General features: G+C 49.3%; 1 protein-coding gene across 9 annotated transcripts in view; it reads right to left on the bottom strand.

Moving 5' to 3' along the window:
* Positions 1-40: 40 nt before the first annotated feature.
* Positions 41-10,733, bottom strand: part of IQANK1 (IQ motif and ankyrin repeat containing 1) — a 54,379-nt gene continuing 43,686 nt past the window's right edge. For 3 of the 9 annotated variants that reach the window (XM_063669200.1, XM_063669201.1, XM_063669202.1), the window contains 6 exons: positions 1,754-1,893; positions 1,552-1,606; positions 1,267-1,359; positions 925-1,033; positions 454-754; positions 41-380 (listed from right to left, as the gene is read on the bottom strand). In XM_063669200.1, the coding sequence (XP_063525270.1) occupies positions 77-380; positions 454-754; positions 925-1,033; positions 1,267-1,359; positions 1,552-1,606; positions 1,754-1,893 (1,002 nt within the window). In that variant the 3' untranslated portion in view covers positions 41-76. Of the gene's footprint in view, positions 755-924; positions 1,034-1,266; positions 1,360-1,551; positions 1,607-1,744; positions 1,894-10,733 lie in introns of all 9 variants that reach the window. The other 6 variants (XM_063669206.1, XM_054497880.2, XR_010127314.1 and 3 more) reach the window with 6 other exon arrangements.

The raw sequence follows: 10,733 nt of genomic DNA, 5'->3' as shown, positions 1-10,733 counted from the left end.
CGCTGCCCCTCATGCACACAGCACAGATGCAGCACCGTGCCCCGGGGCACACGTTTTATTGGGATTGGGGCCAGCACTAGAGGCCTGTGCCCAGCAGCTGCACACGCACCGGGAGCAGCACCTGCAGCTGCTCAGCTGGCGGCCACTGGACCTTGGTGACGAAAAAGAGGCGGAAGTGCTCCAGCCGCTGCTCCTGGAACTGCGTGGGGCTGTACTCGGGCCCGTCCGTGGGCCGCAGCAGCGACAGGTACCTCTCCCGCTCCAGCAGGCCGCGGCTCAGCAGCGCCTGCGCCAGGCCAGGCTGCACCGCCTCCAGCTGCCGCTGCACGACTGGGAACAGGTCTACCTCTCGCAGGTCGAACACCAGCGGCTTCCCATACCTGCCCCATGAGGCTGGTGAGGCCAGGGTGGGGCTAGGGAGGTGGGGTGTACCTCACACCCTGCGTGCCTCACCGCAGAGCCCCCAGCAGAGCCAGCCGCATCCTCTCTGGTCTCAGGTGTTCCGGGTTCACCGTGTCCACATAGTTGGTGTCCTGGTAGCGCAGGAAGGTGGCCGCCTGGCCCGAAGGGTCAATGACAAGAGGCCACCTGGGGACACCCATCAGGTCACTGCTGTTTGTCCAAACCCCAAATCGCCCACGTCTGACCCGGAGCACTGACCGGCCATCGGCACGGATGCGGTTGCCTACATCTTTCATCAGCACGTCATGCAGCTCGGTGACCTGGCACTTCAGCCCGGGCTCCTCTTCCTCCTCTGTCGGGGTAGCAGAGTGAAGCTGACAGGCAAGCCCAACGCTGGACCCCGCCCTGGGCTGTATGTCCCAGCCCCCAGCCGGCGCCCCACGCCAGGCCCACCCTCCTGCACCGGACCCCGCCCCGGGCCGCATCTCCCAGCCCCCAGCCGGCGCCCCACGCCAGGCCCACCCGCCTGCGTCTGCTCCCGCAGCTCCAGCCTGGCCATAGCCAGCGCCTCCTCAGCCTTCTGGGCCTCCTGCCGCAGCCTGTCCACCTGGGCCTCTGCGTCCTTGATGGCCTGGAGGAGGAGGCCACGCTGACTGTCACTTGCCCTGCGCCATGGTCTGGCTGGAGAGGGCACCTGCCCGAGCCTCCTCCCCACCCCACCCCAAGCAGGCCACTGTCGGCTGGTGACGCCCCATGTTTGAGAGGGAAAAACCCCAGGCCTGGGAGGGGGGAGCTCTGGGCTGGTTTGGAACAAGGAGGGGTGTTGAGGACACACTGTCACAGCAAGTCCACCACGGGCCCCACCTGCAGCGTGAGCTTGGTCTTGTCCATGCACCTCCACTCACACTGGTCGTGCTCTGAGATCCTCCGGCTCAGCTCACAGTAGGCCTGTTGCAGCTGCGTGGGCATATGGGCAGGCCCTGGCAAGGCTGGCCAGTACCCTCCGACCAGGTCACTCCTGGCCCAGGGGCCTGAGGGCACCTCCACTCCTGACGTTTCCCCCAGCTTCCTGGCCCTCCCTCGGCTCCCCCTCCTCCCCACCCAGCTCTCCCTCCTCTTTTCCTGGCTCCTCCTTGAGGTCACACTCACCTCCTCGTGACACTGCTGCTGCTCCCTGGCCAGCTGTTGGACCTTGAGGGTCATACTAGGGAGCAGGAATGAGCTGGGGCAGAGGCTTCCGCCAGCGCCCCCACCAGCACCCCCCGCCCGCGCTCCCTGCCAGCGCCCCTTGCCAGCACCCCTCGCCAGCGCCCCTCGCCAGCACCTCCCACACCCCTCCTGCCTGCCACACCGCTCAGCCTCGGCCTCCTTGTGCCTCTGGGCCTCCTGGGCCCGGCGCTGCTGCTCTGCCTCCATGTTCTGGAGCATGGCCTCTGTGAGGCTCAGGTCCCACGAGCGCAGCACGCTCACCACTGTGTCCAGCGAGGCCACCTAGTGACAGATGACATTTGTCGGGTACTCGGTGCGTGTTCCAAGTCTTCCCAGCCTGGAGAGGAACTGCTGCTCTCCCATTTGGGAGAAAGGCCTCAGGGCTCACAGCTGGTGCATGGTGGGCCCCAAAGCATGAGCCCCTGTGGGGTTGCTGTCCCCAAAGCCCAGGCCACCCAGGCTGCTGGGAATTCTCCTGGGCTCCCTGACCAAGTCCAAGCAGGAACCTGTTCCTGTGGCTGGGCCTCCAAGGGCTTCCTTCCCCTTCACTCCCCCAGGACCTGGCCCAGGCTTCCTGCCGCTGTCAGACTCAAGTGCACGCCTGAGGCCTCGGCTGCCGCTGCTGCTTCCTGAGTAGGAGCCTGGCCCGCAGGATATGCACACTGGAGCTCCCTCCCCTGTGGTTTCCCGCACATCTCTGCCTGCAGGACACAATCCCTGGGGCCGCCGCTGCCTCTCACCCTCCTGAGTCCCCAGCACTCCAGGAGCAAGGAGTGGGTGCAGAGAGCCGAGCTCAAAGCCCAGCTGCCCCGGGTGAGCCCCTGACTTCCTGTGCCCGGCCCTCCTTGTCTATGGAGCAGGGGTGATGCTTGGAGGGGTCACAGCCAGGAGGAAGGAAGAGCAGGAGCTCAGAGCAGGTCCACATGCGCCTGGCGGCGGGCCAGTCCCGGCCTCACGCTTGACCAGGAAGCTGTTCGTGGGTGGCTCCGTGTGTGAATGCCACTTGCCCTTTCCTGCTCTGGGAAGCAGGGGTGACCAGGGCCTGTTGTCTAGTGTGGCCAGCTCCCTAATAGCTGGATGACAGCAGAAGGAGGCAAGGCGGTCGCTGAGAAGGGCCAGGTGGGGCAGGGAGACTCTCATACTCGGAATTAGGCCTGGGAAACAGTCAGGGCCTGAGGAGCTGCTGGCTGGAGAGCAGAGGCCTGGGAGAAGGAGAGCAGGTGGCTGAAGGTGGGCGCCACAACCAAGAACAGACCGAGAAGGTGTGGCAGGCCTGGCGACGGGGCAAGGTGGAGGTGGACAGACACAGGCCATGGAGCAGGCGGAAGGCACTGCGTTAGGGGTACGCGGGTGAGCAGCCGGCGTTGCCACAGAGCAAGGGGTTCGTGGCGTGGGAAGGATGAAGACAGGATGAGGGGAAGGAGGTGGGGTGCGCGGGTGAGCCGCTGGCGTTCCCACGGAGCAAGGGGTTCGTGGCGTGGGAAGGATGAAGACAGGATGAGGGGAAGGAGGTGGGGAAGGATGAGTTCCCTGTAGCTCTTCCAGGAGACTGGCCACAGACAAGTGCAGACAGGGAGACTGAATGTGGGCAGAACCGGGAAGAACTCACAGATGCACGGGAGGGAGGGAGACAGAGCAGACGAGAGGGAGAGAAGCAGTGGCGCGGCGTGGCCTCGGGTAGCTGCCATCCTGGCTGAGCCGGTGCTGACTTAAGCATTTGTCTACAGATGGAGGGGGCAGAGACGGAGAGAAGGGGCAGTATAGGGGGCCTGCAGGTCTGTGGGGGGCCAGGGACATGCAGACACGTGGTAAACTCACCTCCACGGCCACCTGATGGATCCACAGGCTAACCACGGCCTGAGGACTGGCCCTGTGCTATCTGCTTCCCAGCAGCTAGGACCAAAAGTTCAAAGCCCACCAGGGCCAAAATCAAAATTTCACACAGACATTTGCTTTAAATAGAGCCCAAATATGCATATTTCTAGACATTTAGACCCTGCTTCCTTTGCATACCCTGCAAAACTGAACCCACATCTGCCAGTGGTGGATGAGACAAACCCTGGGGCTACAAAAGCCTTCAGGCTGGGCTGCCCTCTGGAGCTCTCTGGTGCCCCGTCCTGCTTCTGAGCAGTTTCCCCTAGGTGTCAAGCCCTCTGTGAAAACCTGTCCAAGTGCCACCAGAATAAAGCTCACTGCATGCTACTGCCCTCTCCTGGTCCTATGTTCCTCGATCAGCCCCCAAATCCTCCAGCCTCTGTGCCTCATTCCCCGGCAGCCGCAGGGGCTCCTTCCTTGTGCCCCTCGGGATCTTACACTGGCCAGTCCTCCTGTCTGGAAGCTCCTCAGATGTTCACAGCTCTCATTCCACCCCCTCCAAGTTTTCCCTTGTATGTCACCTTCTCAGCAAAGCCCACCTTGGCCACCTTTCTTAAAATTCCAGCCCAGCCCTGCCCGCCCTGGTAGCCTGGTATCTCCACTACACTATGAGTTGTGACAGAAGGGACTTTGTTTCGTTCAAGGATGTGCCCTAAGGACCTAGAACAGCACCCAACTCAGGTGTTCTGTCAACTGGTCCGATGGCTGGGCTATTCATGAACGGATGAGTTAATTCATACATTAGCATATACCTGATTGTTTGCACAGATAAATTGGTAAATAAATAGGAGAGATGATTATATAGACATATTCATTTATGCACATTCTTCTGCACATTTATTTATCAATGATTCTGTCTATATTTGTAAATATAAATTTGCAAATGTAAACGTGGGTGGGTGAGTGAAGGAATTTATGAATATGCAAATTTAATCCTCACTTTGGGGTCGTAAGGACAATAACCTCAGAGTAAGGTTGACTTCAGCTTAGCTTCAAATCTTCTTAATCCCTGAAGTTGGTGAAGTGACCAGACTGCTGGTACCCCCAATACATGGCAACACCTAAATCCTCAGTGAAAAAAGAGTGAAAAATACCTTTCTAGGCTTCAAATGATTCCTACCAATAAAACATATGACATGGCCAGGCGCGGTGGCTCATGCCTGTAATCCCAGCACTTTGGAGGCAGAGCCATGCAGATTGCTTGAGCCCAGAAGTTCAAGACCAGCCTGCGCAACATGGCAAAATCCTGTCTCTACAAACAAATAAAAAAAATTAGGCCGGGCGCGGTGGCTGACGCCTGTGATCTCAGCACTTTGGAAGGCTGAGGTGGGCAGATCACAAGGTCAGGAGTTTGAGACCAGCCTGGCCAACGTGGTGAAACCCCATCTCTACTAAAAATACAAAAATTAGCCAGGTGTGGTGGTGCGTGCCTGTAATCCCAGCTACTTGTGAGGCTGAGGCAGGAGAATTGCTTGAACCCGGGAGACAGAGGTTGCAGTGAGCTGAGATTGTGCCACTGCATTCCAGCCTGGGTGACAGAGCAAGACTTCATCTCAGAGAAAAAAAAAAATAGCTGGGCATGGTGGCTCAAGCCTGTAGTCTTAGCTACTTGGGAAGCTGGGGCAGGAGGATCATTTGAACCCAGGGGGTCAAGGCTGCAATTAACTGTGATCACACCACTGCACTCCAGCCTGGGTGACAGAGCAAGACCCTGTCTCAAAGAAAATAAAAAATAAAAAAGGCTGGGTCTGGTAGCTCACGCTATAATCTCAGCACTTTGGGAAGCTGAGATGGGCAAATCACTTGAGGTCAGGAGTTCAAGGCCAGCCTAGCCAACATGGCAAAACCCCATCTCTACTGAAAATACAAAAATGAGCTGATGTGGTGCTGCACACTGGTAGTACCAGCTACTCAGGAGGCTGAGGCATGAGAATCGCTTGAACCTGGGAGGCAGAGGTTGCAGTGAGCTGAGATCACGCCACTGCACTCCAGCCTGGGTGACAGAGGAAGACTCTGTCTCAAAAAAAAAAAAAAAAAGAGATACAGTAAAAAGGCACAGGAAATGCAAGGCAATATAAACAAAAATCTACAGAAACTACAAATGATAGAAATAGCTCCACAAGGGATCAGGATATTAGAGTTAGCTACAGATTTTCAAATAACTGTATTTACTGTGCTCAAAGAGAGACTAGATTGATTTTAGCAGAGAGCTGGAACCAAATAAAATTTTAGACATGAAAATTAAAATAATCAAAATTAAGAACAAAGTGCATAGATTTAATAACTAGTTAGATGGAGCTGAAGAGAGAATTAGTAAACTGAAAGACATATCACAAGAAAATATCCAGAATAAACTCAAAACAAAAGGATGGAAAATATAGAAAAGAGGGTAAAAAAACCGTGGTAGTTACTAGTGCTGATCATCAAACATGTCCATCCTTCCACCTTCTAGACATAGTATAGGATTACACTTCCTGACCAATTTGTGGTTTCAGTGGAGCCAAATGACTAGATCTGACCAATGAGCTATAAGTAGAAGTGTTTGTGCTAGACCCTCCTCAGCTCTTTCCCTCTGGTATACTGACCAGCAATATTCAAGATGGTGGTTGCTCTGTCAGCCTGGGTCCCTAAAAGACTACAGTTAGCAGAAGCCCCCTGTTAACCCTCAATGGACATGTAGCATAAGTAAAAAATAAACTCATTTTGTTTTATGCCATTGAGATTTGGAGACTGCATGTTCCACAGCACATCTGTATTAGTCCATTCTGACATGGCTAAAAAGAACTACCTGAGACTGGGTAATTTATAAAGAAAAGAGGTTTAATTGACTCATGGTTCTGCAGGCTGTACAGGAAGTATGGCTAGGAAGACCTCAGGAAACTTACAATCATGACAGAAGGCCAAGGGGAAGCAGGCACATTTTACATGGCTAGAGAAGGAGGAAGAGAGAGCAGGGGGAGGTGCTACACATTTCTAAACAACCAGATCTCATGAGAACTCACTATTGTGAGAAGACTGTGGGGAAATCAGCCCCCATGGTCCAATCACCTCCCCCCAGGCCCCTCCTGCAACACTGAGGATTACAATTTGACATGAGATTTGGGTGGGGACATAGATCCAAAACATATCAACATCCTAGTCTATCCTGGTTGATACAGAAATGTAGAGGCTATGGTGAGATCTACCATCTGTATATTTGGAGAGTGAGAATAAAGGCAGAAACAGAGGTAATGACTGAGAACTTTCCAAAACTCACGCATGAAGAAAAACAAGGTGGGAAGACTTGCTTTTATCTGGTACAAGACTTGTTATAAAGCTGCTGTAGTCAAGACATGGGTATTGACACAGGATAGATCAATAGACCTATGGAACAGAACAGTGATCCCAGAACAGAGCTATAAGTATATAGACACTTGACTTAGGGCACAGGTGATGGTGTAGAGTGAGGAGGGCAGTCTTTCACAAAGACTGTGGGTGCTCTCAGGACAATTGTGCATCCGTATGAGAAATAAACAAGCTTGAACATGACCTTGCACAAGGCGGACCAAAGCAATGCACAGAAGTCTATTCTAGTGGATGATGGCTCTAAATGTGAAAGATGTAGAAGACTGCACCAGAAAATATTTTTATGTCCTTGGGAGAATGGAGAGACTTCTTAAACTGACATGAAAAGCACCAACCATAAAGGAAAAGAATGATAAAATTTACTACAGTAAAACAAAATTTTCCATCAAATTATAACATTAAGAGAGTGAAAAGGCAAGTAAGAAGACACCTATAATACATATAATTGATAAGGAGTTTGATCTAGAATATATAAATAAGGTCCACAGAGCAATAAGGAAAATAAGTCAGGCAACCCAGAGAAAAGTGGTCGCTAATGCTAACAGGTACTACTTTTAAAAAGATAGCTAAGTGGCTAATATGCAAGAGTTCTCAACTTCATTAATTGGCAGGGAAATGCAAGGTAAAACTGCAGTGAGACACCACGGCACATCCACCATGAGTCTGCATTAAAAAACACTGGTAATCACAATGTCTGGGAGAACATGGGGCAGTGGGACTGTAACATATTGTCAGTGGGAGTGGATAAACTGGTACAACCATTTTGGAAAACTCTGCACATGTGTACCAAGAGACACATACAAGAATGTTCATAGCAGCATCATTATAACCAAAGCCTGGAAACAAACTGAACGTTCATCAGCAGTAAAATGGATAAATATACTGCAGACATTTATATAATTAAAGTCTCCATAACAATGAAAGTGAATGAACTATAGCTACAGGCAACAAGACTGAATCTCACAAATATAGCCTGTGATAGAAGAAGCCAGATACCAAAGAACAGCTGCCATATAAATTCATTTACACAAAGCTCAAACACAGTGAAACAAAGCTATATTATTTAGGCACTCATGTTTAGGAATGAATGGATGAATGAGTAAGTGGATGACAAAATGAATGAATAAATGAGGGATGATTTAATGATGTAATAAAGAAAAGAATAGATAAAAGCAAGAGGCCGGGCACAGTGGCTCACGTCTGTAATCCCAGCTCTTTGGGAGACCGAGGTGGGCAGATGAACTGAGGTCAGGAGTTCGAGACCAGCCTGTCCAACATGAAGAAACCCTGTCTCTACTAATACAAAATTAGCCGGGTGTGGTGGCACCTGCCTGTAATCCCAGCTACTCAGGAGGCTGAGGCAGGAGAATTGCTTGAACCTGGGAGGCGGAGGTTGCAGTGAGCCAAGATCGTACCATTGCACTCCAGAGCCTGGGCAACAAGAGCAAAACTCTGTCTAAACTCTGTCTCAAAAAAAAAAAAAAGCAAGAAAGTAAGCACTGACAAGCCCATAGCCAACATTATACTGAATGGGCAAAAGCTGGAAGCATTCCCCTTGAAAACTGGCACAAGACAAGGATGCTCTCTCCCACCACTCTTATTCAACATAGCATTGGAAGTCCTAGCCAGAGCAATCAGGCAAGAGAAAGAAAAGGCATCCAAATAGAATGAGAGGAAGTCAAACCGTTTCTGTTTGCAGACAACATGATTCTATATCTAGAAAACCCCATAGTCTTAGCCCAAAAGCTCCTTCAGCTGCTAAACAACTTCAGAAAAGTTTCAGGATACAAAATAAATGTACAAAAATCACTAGCATCCCTATACACCAGCAACAGCCAAGCTGAATGCCAAATCAGAAAGGCAATCCCATTCACAATTGCCACAAAAAGAATAAAATACCTAGGAATACAGCTAACCAGGGAGGTAGAAGATCTCTACAATGAGAATTACAAAACACTGCTCAAAGAAATCAGAAAAGACACAAACAGAAAAACATCCCATGCTCATGGATAGGAAGAATCAATACCATTAAAATGGCCATATTGCCCAAAGCAATTTACAGATTCAACGCTATTCCTATCAAACTATTATACCAAGCATATTATTCACAGAACTAGAAAATACTATTTTAAAATTCATATGGAACTAAAAAGCCCAAATAGCCAAGGCAATCCTAAGCAAAAAGAACAAAGCTGGAGGCATTGCGTTACCTGGCTTCAAACTATACTACAGGGCTACAGTAACCAAAACAGTATGGTACTACACAAGGACATAGATCAATGGAACAGAATAGAGAGCCCAGAAACAAAGTTGCATACCTACAACCACCTGATCTTCAACAAAGCTGACAAAAACAAGCAATGGGGAAAAGACTCCATATTCAATAAACCATGCTGGAATAACTGGCTAGCCATATGCAGAAGATTGAAGCTGGACCCCTTCCTTACATCATACATAAAAATCAACTCAAGATGGATTAAAGACTTAAATGTAAAACCCAAAACTATAAAAACTGTGGAAGACAATGTAGGCAAATACCATCCTGGACATAAGAACGGGCAAAAATTTCATGACAAAGACACCAAAAGCAATCACAACAAAAGCAAAAATTGACAAGTGGGATCTAATTAAACATAAGAGCTTCTGCATAGCAAAAGAAACTATCAGCAGAGTAAACAGACCACCTACAGAATGGAAGAGCATATCTGCAAACTATGCATCTGACAAAAGTCTAACATCCAGCATTTATAAGGATCTTATACAAACTTACAAGAGAAAACCCCATTAAAAACTGAACAAAGAAAATGAACAGACGCTTTTCAAAATAAGACATGCACGTGGCCAGCAAGCATATGAAGAAAAGCTCAACATTACTGATCATTAGAGAAATGCAAATCAAAACCACAATGAGGATACCATCTCACACCAGCCAGAATGGCTACTTTTAAAAAGTCAAAAAATAACAGATGCTGGTGAGGTTGCGGAGAAAAGGGAACACACACACACTGTTGGTGGGAGTGTGAATTAGTTCAGCCACTGTGGAAAGCAGTATGGCAATTCCTCAAAGACCTAAAAGCAGAACTACCATTCGACTCAGCAATCCCATTACTGGGTATATACCCAGAGGAATATAAAGCAGTGTACCATAAAGACACATGCACACATATGTTGACTGCAGCACTATTCACAATAGCAAAGACATGAACTCAACCTAAATGCCCATCAGTGACAGACAGGATAAAGAAAATGTGGTACATGCACACTGTGGAATACTATGCAGCCATAAAAAAAGAATGAGATCATGTCCTTTGCAGGAACATGGATGCAGCTGGAGGCCATTATCCTCAGCAAGCTATCACAGGAACAGAAAACCAAACACCGCATGTTCTCAGTTGTAAATGGGAGCTAAAGGATGAGAACTTAGGAACACAAAGAAGGAAACAACAGATACTAGGGTCTACTTGAGGGTGGAGGGTGGGAGGAGGGAGAGGAGCAGAAAACTATTGGGTACTGGGCTTAATTCCTGGTGAGGAAATAATCTGTACGACAAATCCCCATGACTATCTCACCTACATAACAAACCTTCACATGTACCCCCGAACCTAAAAGAAAAGTTAAAAAAAGATGACTTAACATCTCTGTGCTTAAGTTTCTTTGTATATAATAAAGTCTTTGTATATAATGTAGGAATATTAATAATACTACAATCAGGTTTGTTGAGAGGATTAAACTGGGAACTTTATACATATTTCAGTAAAGTTTTGTAACTTGAAAAAAAGAAGGAAGCAAGCACTATAAAATTCAGGATATGATTATCTGGGGAGAGGTGTGGTGTTCTGGTGATATTTTATTTCTTGAGTCAGGTAGTTACTACATGAGTATTTCCTTTGTGGTAAATAATT

This window comes from Pongo pygmaeus, chromosome 7 (genome assembly GCF_028885625.2).
Source record: "Pongo pygmaeus isolate AG05252 chromosome 7, NHGRI_mPonPyg2-v2.0_pri, whole genome shotgun sequence".
In the NCBI taxonomy this organism is placed as follows: Eukaryota; Metazoa; Chordata; class Mammalia; order Primates; family Hominidae; genus Pongo; species Pongo pygmaeus.
This window is presented reverse-complemented; position numbering and strand designations above follow the sequence as displayed.